We start from the raw sequence: 22603 nt of genomic DNA on the forward strand, positions 1-22603 counted from the left end.
TAACTTCCGCCTCTAATGTAACACATGCTATCACTGAATCTTCGTCTGGCTTGGCGTGTGTGTGTATCAGGCGGGAAAGAAGGTCAGCGTTGCCAAACTGATCGGTGCGAACGTATTCTATTTCAAAATCATATGCCAGTAGGGTAAGAGCGAAACGTTGCAACCGATTGGCTGTAAAATTGGGGATCCCTTTTTTCGACCCAAATATTCGCAAAAGCGGCCGATGATCTGTTTGTAATAAAAACTTTCTGCCGAATATCATCTTATGAAATTTTTTTATCACAAAAATTATGGCTAAGCCCTCGCTATCAATTTGGCTGTATGCTTTTTCTGCCGCTGTGAGGGCGCGCGAGGCATGCTGGACCACCCGAATAGATCCGTCAGGATACTTATGGCTTATTGTCGCCCCGAGGCCAACTGATGATGCGTCGGCAGATACGATGATTGCTTGTCTAGGATCGTAATGGGTTAGTGGTAAATCGGAAGCCAATATCGCCTTGAAGCTCTCAAAAGCTTTTCTGCATTCCGACGTCCAGCGAAATTCGACTCCGGCCTTTAACAAATCGTCCAATGGATAGCGCAAATTTCTCATGTTGGGTACAAACCGACCGTAATAGTTTATGGCCCCTAAAAACGATCTTACTTCGGTTAAATTGGTTGGCTCCGGTAACTTGCGAATAGCTTCAACCTTCTGCGCATCAGGCCGTAATCCATGGCTATCGATAATGTGGCCCAAATATTTAATTTGGTTAACCCTGAAGTGGCATTTTTCCACTCGCAGTGTGAACCCGTAGTTCTGAATCCGATTCAAAACTTCTACTACGGTTGCGTCGTGCTCCGCTTTGGATGGACCTCCGATGATGATGTCATCCAAGTACACTGAAACGCCTTGGATACCGGATAGCATTATGTCCATCAATTGCTAAAAGGCTGTAGGAGCTAACTTAATGCCAGGTGGAAGTCGGTTGTACGTATAGAGCCCTCGATGCGTATTTATGGTCAAAAAATGACGGTATTCTGGATCAATTTCCACTTGCAAAAATGCATCTGACAGGTCTATTTTGCTAAAGACCTTGCAATTTGCCAGCCTTGCAAAAATGTCCTCTGGTACAGGTAACGGGTAGTCGTGGGGGAATAACGCAGCATTAAGTACCGTCGAATAGTCGCCGCAAATACGAACAAGTCCGTTGGCTTTGCGCACGACGACCACTGGAGCTGCCCATTCTGCAGTAGTTACAGGAGTGATGACATTCAACTCCTCAAGACGGTCGAGCTCACGACTCACGGTTTCCTCCATCGCGTAAGCTACTGGGCGGCTAGGTCTAAAAACAGGACGAACATTATCTCGCAAGGTAAATTTTATACTCGCCTTTGTACAGAGTCCTGTTCCCGTAAACACCTTGGAAAAAAGCTGCTGGAACGATTGCTGTCCTGCTACTGCAACGTGATTGCAGAACGCATCCATCGGCACCGACCAGAGGGAGAAAACATCAATCAAATCGGCTCCCAGTAGTAGTAGGTTTGCTGCTCCGCATACGCTGAGTGTCGCCTGCCTCGTCTGGCTACCAACACTAACAGCACAGCTGAATTCACCATCCAATACCATTGTCGCTCCCGATGCAGTTTTAGCTGTGACGGATGACGGTGTTAACGGCGGGCTGCCAATTTTTCTCCACGTACGGCGGTCGATGACACTGATATCCGAGGCTGTGTCTAGCTGCAATCGAACAGCTGTTCCGTTGAGAGCGATGGACACGAATCTGCGGCGCTCTCGTATGCTTCGGACGTTGACCGTTACTACACGAGTGTTGATATTCCGTTGCCGAACATTGAATCGCTTCTTTCTGCTCGCTGTGTTGCAGTGCCCCTCACGATGACCATATCTTGCACAGTCGAGACACTTGTGCGAACGGTAAGTGCACTCACGCACCCAGTGCATGTCACCACACAACCAACAGGGCTTCGCTGGCTTGCTTGTTGATGAACACACAGCATACTTTGCACGGAACGGTCGTTTGGTACGGTACGGCGTGAACCGCTTGTAATTAGTTTGCTGCGCTGCTTTCTCGTGCGATCTCTTCTCTCCGCTGTGTACTGCGAAAACACGTTCACTCGTCTCTCCGGCAATCATAGCGCTGTCTCCTTTCACACTTGTAATACGCTGACACTCTGCGGATAATTGTTCAAGCGTAACGTCGTTCCGCTCCTCTATGCGCGCAAGGAGTCTAGTTCGCAGGTCATTGTCAGCCTCATCTTTGAGCCCACACACCAGCATTAGGCACTTGAAGGTCTCTTCGTTCATGCTCGCAAACTGGAACTCGACGCATGCTCGGTTTACCCGACAGGAGAACGCGATCAAATCTTCCGTGCGCTTTTTACAGATCTGGAGGCATCTGTAGCGCTTACTAAGGAGAGATTCTCTACACCCAAAAAGTGCTGTCAGCTTATCGACGGTTTCCTCAAACGATAAATCACGTGGTGAGCGGGGTAAAATATAGCTTATATAACGGGCGTGCTCTGGTGTTCCCAACTTACGCACTAAAAGCCTTACCTTAGCCTCATCGCCTAGCCGCGAAGCGTCTTTGGCAAACAGGTCCTCGTAGCGTGTGAACCAAGCTTCGAACGTAACACCAGAATCAGCTTCATACCGGAACTCTGCTATGCTATTGGCCAAAGCATCGAGTATAAGTTCTGGGTTACTAGGGACGGCGGGCTGGTACTGCTGTGCGGGTTGTTGCTGGGCTTGCGGCGCGAATTGCTGCTGTTGCAACATTTGCAAAATTAACTGTTGCTGTTGCTGCAATTGCTGTTGCTGTTGCTGCAATTGCTGTTGCAGCAAGTGCAAGGTTTGGTGCAGGACGGCGTTATCCAGAGGTTGTTGACCCATCTGGCCATTTTGTACGGATGGCAATGGTGCTGACTGCGATGGCGCTGGTTGCGATGGCGATGGTCCTAGCTGCACTGGCCTCGGTGTTAACTGCCCTTGCTGACTCACGTAGCCGCGCGATCCAGGTTGAACATGGGCCGGCGGATCGTACACGGAAGGAACCTCACCGGTTTGTTGGGCCGTCAATGCACGGTAATCGATACGGCCTAACGATGATCGTCGCTGGTCTTCATCCATCGGGACTTCCATCGCTCCATCTCCGCTATGCATCCTGCGCCGCTTTGACGTGATGTTGGAGTTTTTTTTTTAACACTCTTACACGTTAAAACACAGACTTTTACTTTACAGACACTAAACTTTTAAAACAAATTCTCGTCGCCACTGTTAAAGGTCTGTCGTCATGTATTTAAAATAAGAGGTGGACGAATGCACGCGAATAAGTTTACACATATAAAAACATTTATTCACTATCCTATGTGGAGGCGCGCCGGAGAGAGAGTGATCCTTCGGGGATCACGTCATAAGCCCGAACCTAACGGCATCTCACGAGATGCGTGCACTCATCAGTGAGAGCCGTGATACATACAGGTTGGCTCACTAAGGCAAAATATTCACCATAACACTTTCTCCTTGTTTCTCCTCATAATTCTGCTGCTCTCTTCGACATGCGCCCCGACTCATTGAACGCATGTTGTGATGAGACCGGTTCCTACGAGGCCAGACGAGTTCTATTCTCATCCGGACCATTCTCCAGGTATCAAGAGCCGATTATCCGATAACGTGGTTTTAGTAAGGTAAAGAAGCCGTTACAGCCCGTTCCACAGTATTACTCGTTACGTCAAAGAAGAAGAAATTTTGTACGGGAAGATGTGGGCTTGAGTTGTTGCGCTCGGCCTCGGCACGTGGGGACGCAAGATCATCTGTACAACAAAGAAAGTAGGGAGATGGCAGGGAGCTGTGGGGTCTTATCGACCACGGGCTGCAATCGACTACGTAGTTCCACGGAGCGCTGATATGTGGTCAGCGGGAGCGCTAGGTAGTTCGACAGCCACGACGACAATCGTGGGATCATCGAGTTCGAGTCGACCCAAATGATCGGGATCGTTTACGGATGGTTCTTACCCGGTAGGTTGACCCGCACCCAGTGGCGGATCAACACAAGTGGAGACCCTAAGCGATCACACTAATGTAAGCCATTCGGATATGTCGAGCGAGAAGTTGTATGAGGAATTTTAAACCAGAGAACGAATTGGGAAGCAATTTTACTTATGAGCGATGGGGGGGGGGGATTCCTTTCCTCTAAGCCCCATGCGGCCGCTTAGTTAGCGTACTGGTTAATCCGCCCCTGCCCGCACCTTACTATTGTTTTTACCAAATACAGTTTACATGTTGTGTGCTAAACTATGCTGGCCTTATTGAACAGCAACACGAATAAAAAGGAAAGAAGGGGGAAGCGTGGAAATGGGGGGGAGGGGGCAAACAAGAACGTAAGGAGGAGCGGGAAGGGTGATAGTCGAAGAGGTGCGATGAGAAGATGAAGGCGTGGATTGCGTGCGGCAGCGCGAATTGTTCCAGAGCGACGATAGATTCTAAACAAAGGGGGACGAGAGCGAAGCGAGATGAAGGGAGCATACAGGAACGGGAATGACATACCGGAAGGGTGCAACATGCATTTTTTGTAGGTCGATGTTCTTGATTTACCCATAGCGGGATAGCCAGTCCTGGGCCACTAGGACCATACGGGGGTTGAACCTAGGTCGGGTATGTTGTTGTGTTGTATTCGGCTACCACGACAACGAGGGGCAGCCGAAACCAGCCAAGCCATCCATAAAATAAGGGGTCACGAGGAGCAGCTTTGCGCGTGGCTCCGGTTGCACCATCCGCATTTGAGGCTTCCGGGGGATCGGTCGCCACAGCCAATCCCCGAGTGCAGCCGCAGCGCTATCGACTATGCATGCAGCATAAACGCCACTTACACATGCTGCGTCAATCGCCAGGACAACGACGGGCTGGAACACAACGATCTATACCATCCTCCAGGCAGCGACATGGCCGCGCAGCACCATCCGCAACGATAATGCATCTCCAAAAAAGGCGAGAGAAGGAGCAAGCCAGGCAAAGCGAGCAATGCATGCGTCAGCCAAGCCGGGGCGGGTCGCTCCTCGCTTACAGCATCGAGCGAGAGGCTGGGGAGACGTTCCGTAGACCCCGGTAATTAGGATTAAAAGGATACACCATGGTGGGTAAATCCTAACCATCAATCCGGTGGCTGGGAGGAAGAGAGGGAAGGAGGGAGGGAGGGGGGGAGAAGACTGGAGGGTTTGTATATTATTAAAGAAAAAAAAATAATGGAAAGACAATATGTGTTCAATGATATCCCTCATTTTAATATTTGACCTTCCGTTGACTTTAACTAAGCGTTGGTCGGCTTAACATGAGCGGAATAGTGCATTGAGTGATCTTTTGTTTAAATTGTTTTTTTTTTGCACAAGCACAACTAACTGCACTAGCAAATAACATTAAACCAGTACGAAGCATGCATTCAATCGATCCGACAAATAGCTCGTACGGTAAATTGATTCCATTCCGACAACTTGCGCGTTGAACATATCCAGATTCGAACGACTGCGCTCTAGCCAACGCGCAATGCATTAGCAGCCAAAAAAAACGGGAAGGAAAAAAACAATAACCCTAAATCAAGCGCGCTCACACAAGGTCATGCATTCGCCAATAACTGCTGGGAGAATGAAGGAGGTGGGGAAGTGATGTCACTGAAAACTTATGTGATCTGGTAGAACGGATAAAGAAGACAGCAGATAAGCGATATCACTCCCACCACCATCATATGAACAGCTGGTGTGATCGCAACTACCGACCAGGATAGAGTAAGGGGGAGGGCAATATTTTTTTTTTTTTTCTAGCCATACATAAAATTTATTTTATTTAAATTGATTTATCCGACGAGGAAAATGTGCCACCAGATCTATCAGACGATAAAAAAAGGATGAATAAGGGACTGATAGTGAATCAGGTGGGCCGAATATAAGAAATAAATTGTACACCGTTGCATGGGTAACCAAAATTGCCGGGTGGCTAGAAAAAGAAAATTCAATAATTGATTATCGACAAGTACTATAGAATTTAAATTGATGTTGATGTCTTTTTATTTTATTATTTTTATTTTATGTCTTTTTCCGACTAGGTTTGATCCATAATTATACCTTATATTACCCTTATTAGGCTTACTAAAATACTTTAATTTGTATTTGGCTTGGAATGTACAGCCGTAAATACGGAAGCAACGTTTATGTTGAACATCATTTATTAGAGATTAGAGCAAGGAAGAATGTTAAAGTTTGAATTTGCTATGATTTTTGTTATCTTTTTATCGTTTTATATGCTGCAATGAGGCATAATTATTCAAAATAATGACGTTACTCGGGAGGGGAAAACTTAAAACGTCTTCAGATTTTTCACCCAAAATTAAACCTTTTTCAGAATTAGTTATAATGTAAACAAAAACTAAGGGGCATAAGGGAATGTTGCTGCAATGTTTGTTCAACGACTACATGTACATTTGTTTTTATTCATTTCAAAATCTTTTTGCGCCTTTGATCTTAAAAAATGACTTCAAATTAACAAGGGATTATTTTGTACACGTTTTGGTGGCCAAATGCTTCCGTACACATTCCTACAACAAAACAAACATGAAACCATTTGTAGCAAAAACAAGTTCTTGCAACATGAAGTTTTAAAGAATTTGGTCTGGAACGTGTTTATCAATGTGTAAAAGATTAAAAGAATAAGTTATGGAATGTAGTGATGGGTGTACATTATTGTTTTGTATTTTTACTAAACCAGTGTGGAGATAAATTCATTATTTTAAAATTTCCACATAATTTTCTGGTATCAAACCAGATTTTCCATTCAGTATTCCTTCTAACCATCCGGGTTCGTTAGATCGGCGAACTGAAAAAATACACAATTTATTTGATGCTCATTATTTTATATTGTATTAAAAATATAATCTACTTTACTTACCATTCGTAATAATTTGATTCGGTTCAAACGATAACTCCCCGTCGTTTTCTGCCAAACAAGCGTATAAAGTACGTACTCTTCTAAATAAATAAAATAATATATGATATACAAATTAACAGAAAAAAGTTGCTATTAGCTGTAACATATATTAACATTCATAGCGTATCTTAAACTTACATATCTGCCCGTGTCGTTGGTGGTTTTCCATGTTTTTGTTGTGCATATTGATGTTGAACTAATGACAACTGTTGTTGAACGTTTGGTAACTGACGATTTCGGCCATAGTCTTTAACACGCTGCGTTTTCTTTGGCCTACAGTAACTAGGACTAGCTAAAAGATCAGAGCCTTCAACGTCAACAAAAGATTTCAAAGAAGTAATGGTTGAACAATTATTGATGATGGCTCCACTACTGTCGTATTTTGATGTAGATTTGGCACTCTTTTTGTTTCGTAAAGGTAATACATTGACACCAACGGTACCACCTGATAACGAACACACTGATTCTGTCGAACTGCTTGTTGAATTTATTTTCTCATACGTTGACAATTCTACGCGAGAATTGATAAGATCAGCATTAATATTTGTAGATGCTGTTACGGGGTCACAAATTCCATGAGGAATAGCAGAGTCACAACTTGAAATATTATTGATTCCAGACACTGAACAGTTTTTTGAGAATGATGTGATTGGTTGTTGATGTGGAGAGTAACATGTACCTATTACAGCCCTTTGGTATCCGATAGGAATGTCTATTGCACTAGGTTGTGCAGTCTTGTGGTTGGGAATATTTTCTGTGTTAGAACTCAAGTTATGTGACAAGTTGTGATCCCTCACAAGTAGAGTAGATGGAGTAGAATCGTTGATAATTGAAGCAATAATAGTCGGTTTAGCTTCATAGGTCGGATAATGATTAGTACCTTTACTGTATAGTGACGGTATGCTGTTGGACATATGATGCACATTTGAAGACATAATCGGTTCAGTGTAGTTTGATTTAGCAACTACACGAACCACAGGTTGCGTTTGGGCGTAGATAGCATGTGTAGTAGAAATAATACGATCTTTACAGAAACTTATATTTCCTGCGGTAGCTCCAGTACTCCCAGTTGTTCCAGTATTTCCACTGCAACTGTTGTCCGGACGGTGAAATAAAGGACTTTTAGTAGATTGGGATCTGTGAAAAGATATTTAATATAATTGAATTACCAAATGTTTAAATAGTTTACATAAGGTTGTTAAAAATCCATTTTGTTTCTTGTTGAGTAACTTGCTGTTGGGAGGTTTAACAGTAAACTTGAAATGCCGTCGTGGGCCCCTCCGATCATCAGTCACAGGCTCTAAAATTTTTGCTGACGGAGGGGGGCGGGGGGGGGGTGCAAATGATTCGCTAGCATCGGGGCCCCAACGGCCATCCTTCCGGGGACCCTTGTCGCTAGTACTCTGTCCATGCGGCATACTATAGAATGGCAAATGGCGACCCCTAAATCGGCGAAGCCCCAGGCGACCGCCTAGTCCGCCTACCGTTAGATCTGCCAATGCGCTGCCAGTATACAATAAAACGTTCTGTTCTTATTCTGTCGGCAAAGTTGTAGCAATTACTCGCTACTTCGGGGGTGGATCCGAAGCCTCAAGAACAGCGGTTGGCAAACTTTTGAGGCAAAGGGCCAACTTTAGTAAATGATCGAGTGCTGCGGGCCAGGTGAATGCGGTTTTTTTTTATTTTTGCGCTTAAATTATTATATTTTAATCTTTTAGAAACATTTTAGGTACAATTGTTGTTTTTCTGTAATTATATCATCCAAGTATGATTCAAAATTAATGATACCTACTTTAAAAACTAATTCTAATCTTTAATCATTTGAGAATCGACAATAGATGGCTAAAAATGTGATCAGTCAAAAATAACAAAATGGGATCAATATCGCTTCTTGAAGACCCCATCCTCCCACGCCGCAAAATATATTGTATATATTCCGGGGATGATACAAAAGTCTGAAAGGCTGAAAAATTATCGAAGCAAACATAGATTCAGTAATTATAAAAATGCTTTATGGACAAGTCAGATGTCATGCCACGTCAGATCAATTGATAAGTTATGTTGTCCATGAGACATGGGTTCAAGCCCCGAATAGACCGTGCCCCCATACGTAGGACTGACTATCCTGCTATGGTAACAATAAGTCACTGAAAGCCAAGCTCACTTCACTAGTGGGTACAGGCAGGCCTTGACCGACAACGGTTTTTGTGCCAATGAAGAAGAAGAAGTTATCCATGAGACAACAGAAAACCTCTATCAGTCACCTTACCTTGACACCTCTGTCAGTCGAACTCTAAACATGATGACCAAAAAAGTGAACCAACCAACTTATAAGCGTGCCCGATCAACGAATGACACCCCGTAGCGTCTTAAATGGACTGCGTACAGAAGTCTGACGTCGATTAAGAACATTTCTGCGTATTGATCATCAACATCTTGGCACTATTAGGCAACAATCAAAGCATCGCAGGTTCATTTTTGAGGCTCCAAAAAAGCTAAAAATGAAGACAAAGGCACAAGTGGCTACATTACTGCGTTAGCGGGAGAAGGAGACCGATGCAACCCGCCAAACAGTGAAATAGTATGGGAAAATTAACACACATATCAGGAAGCAGAAAATGCGTCCACTGACTTCGCAATGGCAAACAATGACGCCAAAAGTCAATGCGTTCATATAATGTGAATTTCGGTAGACATTTCGACATGACATCCTAGTCCGCAAACTGGTACAACATCCGTCACATGTGTTCCATCGAATTTTTCTGGACCAACATGATGCAAAAGCTCTACTTTAACAATTTTGTCGCGAAAACTTAGGATGCCTTCAGGCATGTCTTCCTCCATAATGGCGAAAATTCCGGATTACTGATGAAAGGCAACTCCCAAAGTCTTAGATTTATTTGTCCAAGGATGCTTAAATAATCACCTTTCAAATTTTATACGTGTTAAGAACTTATCTATTCTATTTTTTTCACAGCCAGCCGAAAAAAAGGCATTTTTTCTTCGAGTCCGAACATTCCGAACGATCCGTCATTCCATAGTATTTTAATTAAAGTTGAAAGAGTACGATGATATAAAATGGTATTCTAAACGATATTCAGTAATTTGTATAGGAATAGTTTCTTCACATCTTTCAAAATCACTCAAAACCTTTCGCGGGCCGGATTGAATGTTGCGGCGGGCCGCATTTGGCCCGCGGGCCGGCCGACCGCTGCTCTAGAAGGTTAACATAGGCTCTCCACCTGCTACTCCTACTCAATGTCAACGCCTACGCGTATGGTCCAAAACAGCCGAGGTCATACAAAAACATGAAAAAGTCTGCGTCTTTGCGTTCTGACGTCCACCCGACCTTTACCGAACCAACCCAAAAGTTGTATTCGTTAAACATGTGTGCGTATCAGGTAGCAGCATTTCTACTGCTTACCTGCCGTATGCCGCTGTGATACTGAGCGAGACGAATAGACAACGCGTCAAGAGGACATGTGTAGCCGTGAGGAAACTTTTCTGTGTCTCTTTTGCCACTTCCTTGCCATTAGATCCGGATGGGTGAAGCATGCATACCTTTCGGGTACGTTCGAGGTATAAGCCCTGTCCCTCTCATGTTAATGGTGAAGATAGAATCGTATGCCATCGGCTCTGCATTCAGGCGTGGGCAGGCTCGTGGACGCCGTCTGTACGCAGACAATACGTCCCCGTCGTACAGAAAGGTAACATAACCTAACCCCTTGGGCATAGCTTAATCGAGGGGGGGGGGGGGGGGGGTAGATGATTGATCTCCATGACTCTACCTGGGAGCGTCTGTTCTCCATGTCAGGAGCGGCTTCCCATTAGCGTTTGTATCTTCCCGAAGGGTTACGTTGGCTTCTTCCGTCTTGGCTCGCTGCAGGACTTTAAAAAGCCGACGAGCGTAGGCCCTACGACGAGACTGGAGGTTAGGGGAGAGGCCTTGCAAACCAAACTTGTGAAAACTTCACCGCAACGAACAGAAGAAGTACCGTATCGTACCAATCGATTCAGAACCACGTAAGGAAAAAGGACTTACGATTGGAAGCTCGGGATATGGAATTGCAAAACCCTCGGATGTAAAGACATTGCAATACAAATTGGAATTGCAAAACCCTCGGATGTAAAGATTACACTTACCATCGGATTGAAAGACATGAATCGCGTTGAATGAGATCTGGACTCGCGGCTTCGAAATAGTTGCACTTTAGGAGGTGTGCTGGAAAGGCGTGACGGTGCGCCAGTACCGTAGCAACTGCACGATCTACGGTGAAGAGACGCGTAAGCTCGGTACTGAGTTCATGGTGCGATGCAACAGAGTGTTATCGGATGTTGGCCGCTCAACGAAAAGATGTGCCGATTGAGGATGTGTGAGCATTATTAACACTTTGAGTGCCATGGCTATCATGATAGCCAGTGATAACTGACTTCAAATAATAATAATGATAATTTATTGATACCCATGCTATAAAATCGAATATATAAATGCAAAATAACAATTTCTACGGTCAATACAGTGTAGCCACGAATACAAGTATTCTCCGATATAAGCTATAAATTAGTGATGCGCGTTGCGTTCCGAACCTGCCAGGTGCGATCCGTTCTAGCATGCAAGCATCCGGACCGCGATCCTCATTTTTAACCCAAGCAGGTTCATACGGAACCTGTAGCTCCCACCGTTCTTTGCTATCCGACCTGAACCGACTGTTATGAACGATCTTATCGATCCGATCTGAACCGGCTGCTCTCAGCGTTCTCGGCGATCTGTGCTGGGCCGGTTGCTCTCAGTGCTTATTGCGATCCGGCCTAAAACGCACGACATTCTACTCTCTTTGTATTGATGAGCTGGTTTGCTGTAAACAAATCATCCAGATTCAATTTAAACCTGTTTCTCTCAGCGTTCTTTTCGATCCAGTCTGGAACGCACGATCATCTGCTCTCTTTCATACGATGGGCCGATTTGGTACGTACAAAGGAAGCAGGTAAAATCTGAACCAGTTTCTCTCAGCGTTATTTTCGTTCCGGTAAAGAACGGCGTTCTCTTCTCTTTTGCTTCTTTCTAGTATGGACACACACACACACATTCTGTCTATGTGAGTGATAACAGTGCAAGCCATACTCTCTCAGTCTAAGAGATAACGGTACAACACCTGAGCCATGAAGCCAGAAAATGATAGAGATTTGTGATTGGTGGGAAGTTAATCACCAAAATTTAAAGAGACAATCTTTTTCTCCAGATTGGCAGGTTAGTTCCGTTCCTCAATTTTCGGAACTATTCTCATCACTACTATTAATGCGGTCCGGGGAATACCGGTATATGTGGCTACACCGTTATGTGGTTAGACCTTTTCAGGGGTTTCCTATAGAACTCAAAACCGCGGGACACTTTGATGAATCTGCGAGAGTCAATCGCAAGACTGCGGAGCGATACGTGAAAACGTTGACGATACCGGGATCTGCGGATTTGTATCGCAAGACTGCGGCATACTTTTTCGGGCACATTATCACATCCCAGGGACATATGATCTGACAGCAGAGATTTTTAATTTCAAATTTTGGGTGCATACTGTTTGGGTTTTGAGAAATTAGACTGTATTGCTCTTTTATTGATAATAGTTTTATTGGTTATAACTATAAGAGCCTCAGTGAACTAGGTAACGGAATACGAAGATTCTCCATTGCTTCGACGATGTGGGGGGCCCGTTGATTATATGACCACGTCAATTGAGGGGAAAAAAATTATGATTATGCTTGCGCCGGCATTAAGTTAAGCTTCTCAGTCAAAGTATCGCATTGTACTCAAGAAATCGCATGTCGCATTCGGCATGTCATGACGCACTTTCATTGAGTATCATTAATGAGCATCAAGCTACCACAAATATGTTCAATGTTTTCGTTGGTGAAAATCTCGTGATGCTTATGACACTTTGCAGCACTGACGGTTATCCTTTGGGGATTGCATCCACGTAGGGCATGTTGTTAAGTCATACGAGTTGACGACTGTGCCACGCTAGTACGGATGCGATTACAAATAATTGAAAAAAAAACAATCTGCATGTGACATCATTGGTCCAATACAACATCAAGATGCTGTACTGTGGTGCGGAGCAGCCAATACTGGAATACGCTTCGGTAGTGTGGTGGCCTTAAGGCTTAAGCTGTTCGTCCCCTGGCCCGTTTGGAGTCGATACAGCGCAAATTTACGCGTTTCGCTTTGCGCTTCTAGAGTATCCAAGTGGATTATGACGGTCGCTGTTCACTGCTGGGACTCGAGACTCTGAAGTAGTGATGAGTCAAGTAGCACTGTGCCACCACGCACACACAGCACAGTAAAATGTGCGAGCACAATTGCACATTTTATAAAATTGTGGTGCCACACTTCGCACAATTTATGTGCTCCGCAGTTTGTGTGCTCCGCACAGTTTGTGTGCTCCGCACAGTTAAACTGTGCGGAGCACACAAACTGTGCGGAGCACAATAACTGTGCGGAGCACAGAAACTGTGCGGAGCATACAATAACTGTGCGGAGAACACAAACTGTGCGGAGCACACAATAACTGTGCGGAGCACACAAACTGTGCGGAGCACACAAACTGTGCAAACTGTGTGGTAGCTGTGCGGAGCACAAAAAGTGCGCAAAGCACACTAACTGTGCGATAACACAGTAACTGTGCAAAAACTGTGCGGGAACACTGCTACTGTGTGACCACACATTAAGTGCGGTACCACGCACACACAGCACAGTAGACTGTGCGTGGTACCACAGCACCACACAGTGAAAAGTGGTACTTGACTCATCACTACTCTGAAGCAACGCAATTGCAAGGCCCAGCAGTTGTTTGTTGCGGGATTGCTGAACAACGGTGTTGACTCGCTAGCGCTATTCTCCAGTCTGAAATTTTAAACCTCATCGCGATCGCTTCTCACCAGGTCGATGCTTAACGTAGAGCAATGGTCTAAGGATTTGACTGGATCTCAAAGACGAGAAAAAACTATTCGTATAAAAATGATAAAATTTATGCAATACGGCCGAAGACGTTTTTTCTGTATGATTTTTTTTATTTTTTTTTTTGAGAGACGGATTATTTAAAAAAGGGTTATTTAGGAATTTTCAGGAGCTGATAATTTTGAGACACTTTCTTGGTTCTTGACAGGACATTCAGATTAAATAAGGCAAATACTTCTTACGCCATTCCAAAACGATTTATTCCTTGTGGGATGGAGCTGTTTCAAAGACTTTTTTTTCTCAAAAAGTCTTTTAGTGTAAGACTTCAAATGGCTTTTGATAATGAAATACAATGGCAATTTCCCTTATGTAGATATAGCTCGCCAAACGAACTCAAATGATGAATGTTCACATCGTTAGACTGCTTGACCATAAGTCTTCGATTACGCTTGTTCAATTCGTACTATTATGATGTGCACTACGGACAGCTTCAAATTCCAGACATCCGGCATGTTTAATTGAATTTATTCATATTCCGTCCCTATCCATACTTCTTTTAATTATAAATAATTTCTATAATGAACTAGAATGAATTAAAAATGTGTTTGACCCCTGGTAGGCTCTTATTCCACAAAAAAATATAAATATAAAAATAAAAATAGTAAAAAAATATTTTCAGTGAGTCAATTCACCATCTGAGGCATTCTCAGCAATTTTAATTCAAACCCACACGTTATTTCTTCGATAATTCCTATTAGCCGCGTCCACGTGCATTGAAAGATATCGGAATCCATTGTGGATGTAGCTATCAACGTAAAAACAACAGTATTTTTTTCTAAATTTGATTATAACACGTATTCAATTCATTCCACACCAAAACTCCGTTATTTTTAAGACCGTCGTTCTGTTGGTCCAGGAGAACTACTTCACTAAGAATTGAGTGTTCGGAACATAAAATAAATTAAAACTAAAAAAGGTGCAGTGTGGATGCGAATTTGAAGAATATATACCACATTTTGAGGCTGTCCGGAATTCAAATCAAGTCCTTAGTAACATATCAGCTAAACAGAACTTCTTATAAACCACACTATCAGCTATAGACCCACTGTAACACACTTCGGAGAGCCAAACCACACTATTGCAACACATTCATTATAACACAGCAAATCAGATCATACCATAACAACTCAACCGGATGAGTTCAGACCACGCCGTTCATATAAAAACAATTGTGACACACTTCTTGAAAATACCCAAAAGATGCATAATGAACAAATCAGGCATTTTTGCAAACTAGGTGAACCGAGAACGCATAAAAACTTATAAACTCAGCGACGGAAACGTCCATTCTTTAGCAACAATAGTTGAAACCTTCTTTCGTAATACAGCAAAACTGCAGCATAGGCACACATCGACAAACACCTTAAAAAAATTCAAGTTATAAATTGTTACCAATAACAATAACACTAAATTAGGACAAAAACACATTCCATGACCAAATGTACGACACCCATCCCATCTTTTGATTATAAATAAAACCAACTCCTAACATGGCAAGGCAGATTCAAGGATGGCCAAGATAGGACGTTACGCTTCCTAAAACTTCGCCTTCCAACTTATTTAAAAAGTTTGGTTATGTCCCCCTTCCCAAGGTAAGGGTTCTAAACTCCAACGTTTCCAGTAAGGGAAACCTCCTAAAGGTTTCTATAATCGCCTGGACGATCGACTGTTGAAAAGTCCGTTTCGAACATAGTGTTATTCTACCTTGATACATGTCACTGAAACACTGACCTACCGCGACGGTACTCGATGTACAGTTGTACGATCATTACATTACATTATCTTCAAATTAACACACACTATTTTATTTAGTTTATAACTTTTTTCAAGGTCTGGACATATGATTCTGAATGTCAGTGTCCTCCAAGACCGACAGAACGACGACTTTAAAAACATCAGGGCTTGAGTGATATTTTTCTCTCGTACTCGCAGATGAATAGAACCGAAGATCTGTAATGCGAATTGACGGTTCCGTAGGGCCATCAATGCGTTTGTCAATACATCTTTACCTACGTAATATAGAAAAAAAGCTGCGCGTGCATCAACAACGCTTCTGGAGCTACGCCAACAATAAGCGCAAATCTTCCGGCTTCCCAGGTTTGATCTGCTACAATGGGAACCGAGCTTGCACACTCCCAGATATGTGCAAATTGTTTGCTACATGTTTTGAGGACACTTTTGTTCCTAACAACATGCACCCCGAGGCTCTTCATGCTGCAATTACTAACCCACCTGCAGATGCACTTCGTCCCATGGTACCTGTTACATGTCGATGTTCGAAAATTCGGATATCGGGAAAAGGGCAACGTTCGCTGCGTAACGCGATGGCGCAACGGCCATCGCGGGAAGAAAGGGATTAAATAGACTGTGCGCAGGATAATCGGCCTCTTTCAAATATTAGCGAACGACAAAGACAGCGTTTTTAAAACTACAAAAACTAGCAAAACTCGACAGACTTGGCCTTCCAGATCCTCTAGTTACATGGTTGAGATCATACCTAATGAGCCGTACTTATTCCGTTAGGATGGAGCCCCATCTATCTAGATCCCTCCGTGCTTCTTCTGGCGTCCCTCAAGGCAGCAATCTGGGACCTTTACTGTCATAACCAGCACGTACAGCAAGTTATCGTATGAGCCACTCTGACAGGAAGTAGCTGTTAAGAACTGTCAAACGAGGAATGGGAGAAAAGTACGCCAAGAAAAGCAGCGTCACTTAGCACACACGAAGAACGTTTGTAAGCAGAATACCACGGAAATAAAAGTTCATACATTATAATTACGATAAATTGGCGACGAGAAAGAACGAGCATTACGCGTGCTACATTGCTCGTATAACAAAGCCGTTCAAATCGAAACTGTGCTGTGTTTGTATTCATGGCATCTCCACCAAGAGAATCTGGTTCTGCTGCTTATTTAATTATTACCCGCTCCGCTGCTAAGGCAGCTGATGCTGATAACTCTACAGAAACTCTTCTGTCGATAAATCCAGCGGGCATCGGTTGTTCTTTTGCTGCTGTTGCTACTGCAACTGTTGATCCTTCTAATACTGGTCTAACAAAATACGACAATACTGCTGAAATTACAACTGCTACTGCTACAAAGAAGACGTCGGAAATGTTCGTGTTTGAACCATTCGACCCAACAAACTGCAAAATCCAAAGATGGCTAGAAAGACTACAGATTGCTTTCAAAATCCATCCTGTTTCCGAAGAAGTCAAACGCGATTACCTCCTTCACTACATGGGTAGTACGACCTACGATGTATTGTGCAACAAACTAAAGAATGATGAACCGCAAACAAAAACGTTCGAAGACATTGTTGCCATCCTCAAAGAGCATTTTAATCCAAATCCATTGGAAATTTTGGAAAATTTGGAAATGAGTAACCGAGGTACAGATGACAAGGGACCGTTACTCCATATCCAGTTCAGCACATCATTGCTGCGAATAAAAAGAAAAGCAAGCCGGCGTCAACTTAATGGAAAGTAACTTGCTATCGGTATGGGGTTTGAGACCATCTTGCGGATAAGTTCCGACACTTGAAGACAATTTGCAATCATTGGAATAAGATGGGGCATCTTGCAAAAGTATGTCGGACAAAAGTAAATCGTTCGAGTGTACACACACTAGAGTGCAGCTCTGAGCTTCCCGCAGACGATGACGTCAACATCGTGGACGTGTTCAACATGAGAACAATACAAAATATGGTTGGTAAGTTTTTGCTAGAAATGGAGATTTCCGACAGAAAACTTTTTTTTGAGGTGGACACTGGCTCTCCAGTATCCCTTATTAGTAACAAGGATAGATTAAATTATTTTCCTAACATAATAACAAAAAAAAAGTAACGTCAAATTAAAAAGTTATTGTGATAGTGTGATAAACGTGCTAGGAGAAATCAAGGTGAAGGCTATAATTAACAGTGTAGAAACTTTTTTACCACTACTTGTTACGGAATCAGAAAGGAATCCTCTGCTTGGGCGTAATTGGATATAGACTATAAATTTAAACCTAAACGAGTTTCTAAAAACCAACTATGAAGTATCCTATTACTCCTCGGAAAAATCTACAGCGAACTCAAATTTAGAAAACCTATTCAACAAATATCCCAAAGTCTTTAGTTTAGGATTAGGAAAAATTGAAAATTAACAAGCTTGATTAGCTCTACGTCCAGATGCAAAACCAGTTTTCTTCAAGGCTAGGCCTGTCGCATTTGCGGTGCGGGATGCTGTGAGCAAAGAAATTGATAAACTAGTTTCAGAAAATGTCCTGGAAAAAGTGTATCATTCCGAATGGGTTACTACTATTGTCTCAGTAAAAAAATCAGGAGGGAATGTTAGTGTAATGTGATGAGCGGACATACGGTACATACTGTACATCGATCAACGTCGCGATAGGTCAGTTTTTACTGACAAGAGCTCCACCTCGGCGGATAAAACATCAATCGAGCGGACTTTTTAACACTTGATCGTCCAGGCGATCATTGAAACCTTTTGGAGGTTTCCCTTACAGGAAACGTTGGAGTTTAGCAGCCTTACCTTGGGTAGGGGGACAAAACTAAACTCTTGAAATAAGATGGAAGGCAAAGGAATTAGGAAGCGTAACGTCCTATCTTGGCAGTCCGAACGAATCTGGCTTGCCACGGTCGGAATTGGTTTTATTTATACTGAAGATATGTTATAGGTTTTGTCGTACATTTGGTTTTGGAATGTGTTTTTTTAGTCCTAATTAAATGTTATCGTTATTGGTAACAATTTACAAATTGAAGTGGTGTGGGGTGTTTGTCGATGTGTGCCTATGCTTCGGTTTTACTGTATTGCGAAAGAAGGTTTCAACTATTGTTGCTAAAGAATGGATGTTTTCGTCGCTGAGTTTATGACTTGCTATGCGTTCTCGGTTCACCTAGTTTGCCTGCAGTAACGCCTGATTTGCTTGTTATGCGTCTTTCGGGTGTTTTCAAGAAGTGTGTCACAATTGTTTTTATATGACCGGTGGGGCCTGAATTCTTCCGGTTGCTTTGTTATGGTATGATTTGATTTGCTGAGTGTTTTATAATGAATGTCTTGCAATGGTGTGATTTGGTTTTCCGAAGTGTGTTACAGTGGGTCTATAGCTGATAGTGTCGTTTATAACAAGTTCTGTTTAGCAGATATACAAAACCTCCACCCTTTTTGAATAATTTACGATTGAGTTTATACGAAAAAAGTGCATTATTCATTAAATATGTTTTAATCTGTTTTTATGTACTGTTGTGGTTTTTCCTGTTTGATTGTGTTATATACTAACTGAGGTTAACCTGTTTTTCTTGCTGTGATACTCTTTGTTATTTATTTTGTGCTGATGTTACATTGTACCGTGATGCTTTATGTTATTATAAGTTTAGTTTATAAGATCAGTGATTAGGCCAATTATGGCTAATCACTTAACATTTACAATTAAACAAATAAACAAATAACGCAGTTCGTATTTGTAATTTCTACGACTGTGAATTGTCCTATATAAGCTGAATCTAATTTCCTTCTATTTTCGTTTGTTAAATAGGCATAATCTCCTATTTGTACGTTTAATTTGTTTACATTTTCATTCAATTTTGCTTTACGTTGTAATTTTGCTTGAATAAGTTTTTGTTTTGCAACCTCACGTGATTTTTGTAATTTAAACTTCATTTCATTGTAGTATTGTTCTATATTGTATAATGGCTCTACTTTTGTTTTATATAATTATTGTGGTAAATTAGCTTGTCTTCCAAATATTAATTCAAAAGGTGTGAAATTAGTGGTGCTATGTATTGATGTACTATAAACGAATTCGTAAAATTTAGTCCATTGATCCCAGTCATCATGATGCTCATTGGTGTAACTTCGTAAATATTCATTTAAACTTCTATGGTTTCGCTCTAAAGATCCTATTGTTTGTGTATGGTATGCTGCTGCAAATGTTTGTTTGGTTTCTAATATTTTTGATATTTGTGCCAAAATTTCATTGTTATATTCAAGTCAGATCAGATCAAATCTCATTTCTAAAAAGTTTCCAAATGCAAGAATAAAATTTTCTACTAATGCTTTTGCTATAGTGTTTGCTTCTTTGTTTTGAATCGGGATGATTATGATATATTTCGATAATTCGCATTGGATCGTAACTGCGTATCGATTATTATTTGCTGTTTTTGGTAAAGGGCCTACGGTATCAATCGTTATGATGTTAAAGGGTTTAGAGGGTGTTGTCGTCACAACAGTTTCCTCTTTAGTATGTTTTAAGATCTTATTACTTTACATTCTTTACATACTTCATGATATCCGCTTTCATATTTTTCCATTTGAATTTATCCTTTATCTTACTATACAGCTTGAATTGTCCTATATGACCTCCTGATGGTGTTGTGTGAAAATTGGACATTATTTTTATCTGTTCTTCTGTATCTTCTACCAGTCTAGGTGGTGTAAATACGACGATGTGAACATCTGTTATCATTTTGTTAATTATTTCTTTTGTGGTCGACATTGAGTAAAATTTGAATAATCTGTCATTCGATGCAATTGCTAAATTCTTGTGATACTTTCTAGAGATTAGGCATGATTCATGCAGTACAAACTCTAGTGTTTGACTTTGCTTCGCAGAAGTTATGGGTATTTTAAATTTTCCCAGCGCTTTGTTATAATTGTGATTGTATATCACGAGCTCAATAAATTCATCTTTTTCGTTAATGTTTGATTTCATTTTCAACATTTTAGTTGTATCAGATGGTCTGTCTATTTCATACATGTTTGTTGGATTATATTCTTCTATCATTTCTTCCTTTTTCTTTTTGTTTTCTTTGTTTTCAACAACGTTGTTTTTCTTTAACATAGCTCTAGTATTTACCATTAAGATATGATTTGATATATCTGATTTATTTTTAGGAATTGATGCTTTAAGCTCATCAGAATTAGTTACAACTCTAGATAAAGCATCTGCTACTACGTTGGTTTTACCTGTTAAAAATCTATTTTAAAATCAAATTCTTCTAAATCTAGTCTCATTCTTGTTAGTTTAGATGTTGGGTGTTTCATACCAAACAGGTATACTATACGGTGAATTTTCTACCGTATAGGTATGGTTTGAAATAATTGATTGCCCAGTGAATTGCTGTAAGTTCCTTTTCTATGATGGATTTATTCTTTTCTCCTTGCGTGAAGCTTTTGCTTGCATACGCGATTGGGTGATCTTTTCCATCTGTCATTTGAGAAAGAACTGCTCCACATGCGACATCTGAAGCATCAGTTGTTAGTATGAATTCTTTGGTAAAATCCGGATACTTCAAGACTGCTGGAAACAGAAGGCTTTCTTTTAAACTATTAAATGCTTTTTGGTATTCATCTGTCCAAATAAACTTGACATTTTTCTTAATTAGATTATTTAAATGTTTAGCAATTTTTGCAAAATTCTGTACAAATTTACGATAATAATTACAAAATGCAACAAATATTCGTACTTCGTCTGCATTTTTAGGTATGGGGAAGTTTCTAATTGTTTCAAATTTAGAATCGTCTGGGTATATACCTTTATCTGTTATTTTATGACCTAAATAAGTAACTTCTGTTTTGAAAAATGAACATTTTTCTGGATTTAATTTTAAATTATAAGACCTTAACCTATCAAAAACCTTAACTATGTTACTGATGTGCTGCCGTGCACTGCAGCCAGTAACGATTATATCGTCTATATATACAAATGCTAGCTCAGGAGTTAATCCTGCCATAGCGATAGCCATCATGCGTTGAAAGCTATTGGGGCTAATGCTTAAACCGAACGGCATACGTTTAAATTGGTAATGCCCTGATCCGGTTGAAAAAGCTGTAAATTTTCGTGAATCATTTTCTAAAGGTATTTGATGGAATCCTGACATGAGATCAAGGGTGCTAAAATATTTTGCTCTCTGTAGCTGATCTAATATTGTATCAATTATTGGCAATAGAAATTTATCTGGTATAACCTTTTTGTTCAGCAGCCTGAAATCTACTACAAGTACTACCATTTTTTGTTATCATCCGTTGATTTCTTTGGAACCAATAATAAAGGTGAGTTATATGGGGAGACTGAGTGTTCAATTATGTCATTCTTAAGCATTTTGTCTACCTGATTTTGTATTTCACCAGCATGTGAGTATATTTGTTTATAATTTGGTATATACGTAGGAATATTATCCTTTAATTCAATTTTCTGAGGGTAAAAGTTATTTGTAGTAATAGGATCATCCTCTACGCAAAATATATCGTTATATTCAGTTACAATTTTCTTCAAATTATAAATTTCCGTAGTGGGAATTTTATCTACTTTAATTTTTTGTAATAGTTTTTGCAATCTATCATTATTGATTTCTCCTACTTTGTTATTCACTTGTTTCACTTCTGTTATGTTTTCGGGTGGTTCGTAATATCATACGCTAAACAACACGCGTTTACTTATACAGCTAACAGGATACTTTTTATTCCGCTTACTTTCTAATCGCGTTCCTACTCGCTTGACCGCTTATCCGAGAGTGCCTCACGATCCCTGGCTAAACCCGAACACACTCACGTTCCGAGGCGCGCAGCTCCTGAGTGCCTAAGAGCGTTTTCTACTCGTCACAACAACTTCATAATTTGCTAATGG

General features: G+C 41.4%; 2 protein-coding genes across 11 annotated transcripts in view; both read right to left on the reverse strand.

Annotated features, from left to right (window-relative positions):
* Positions 1–907: 907 nt before the first annotated feature.
* On the reverse strand, positions 908–5147 carry LOC121589998 (uncharacterized protein K02A2.6-like). The gene is made up of 2 exons (XM_041909316.1): positions 2552–5147; positions 908–2458 (listed from the first exon to the last, which is right to left on the reverse strand). The coding sequence occupies exons 1-2, from the start codon at positions 3155–3157 to the stop codon at positions 923–925; spliced, it is 2142 nt and encodes a 713-aa protein (XP_041765250.1). The 5' UTR covers positions 3158–5147; the 3' UTR covers positions 908–922.
* An 860-nt stretch (positions 5148–6007) lies between these two features.
* Positions 6008–22603, reverse strand: part of LOC121589997 (rho GTPase-activating protein 26) — a 191382-nt gene continuing 174786 nt past the window's right edge. For 8 of the 10 annotated variants that reach the window (XM_041909312.1, XM_041909311.1, XM_041909309.1 and 5 more), the window contains exons 14-16: positions 7106–8104; positions 6929–7008; positions 6009–6856 (exon numbers count right to left, since the gene is read on the reverse strand). In XM_041909312.1, coding sequence (XP_041765246.1) covers positions 6765–6856; positions 6929–7008; positions 7106–8104 — 1171 coding nt within the window. In that variant the 3' untranslated portion in view covers positions 6009–6764. Of the gene's footprint in view, positions 6857–6928; positions 7009–7105; positions 8105–11110; positions 11235–22603 lie in introns of those variants that run through there. The other 2 variants (XM_041909314.1, XM_041909315.1) reach the window with 2 other exon arrangements.

This window comes from Anopheles merus, chromosome 2R, assembly GCF_017562075.2.
Source record: "Anopheles merus strain MAF chromosome 2R, AmerM5.1, whole genome shotgun sequence".
In the NCBI taxonomy this organism is placed as follows: Eukaryota; Metazoa; Arthropoda; class Insecta; order Diptera; family Culicidae; genus Anopheles; species Anopheles merus.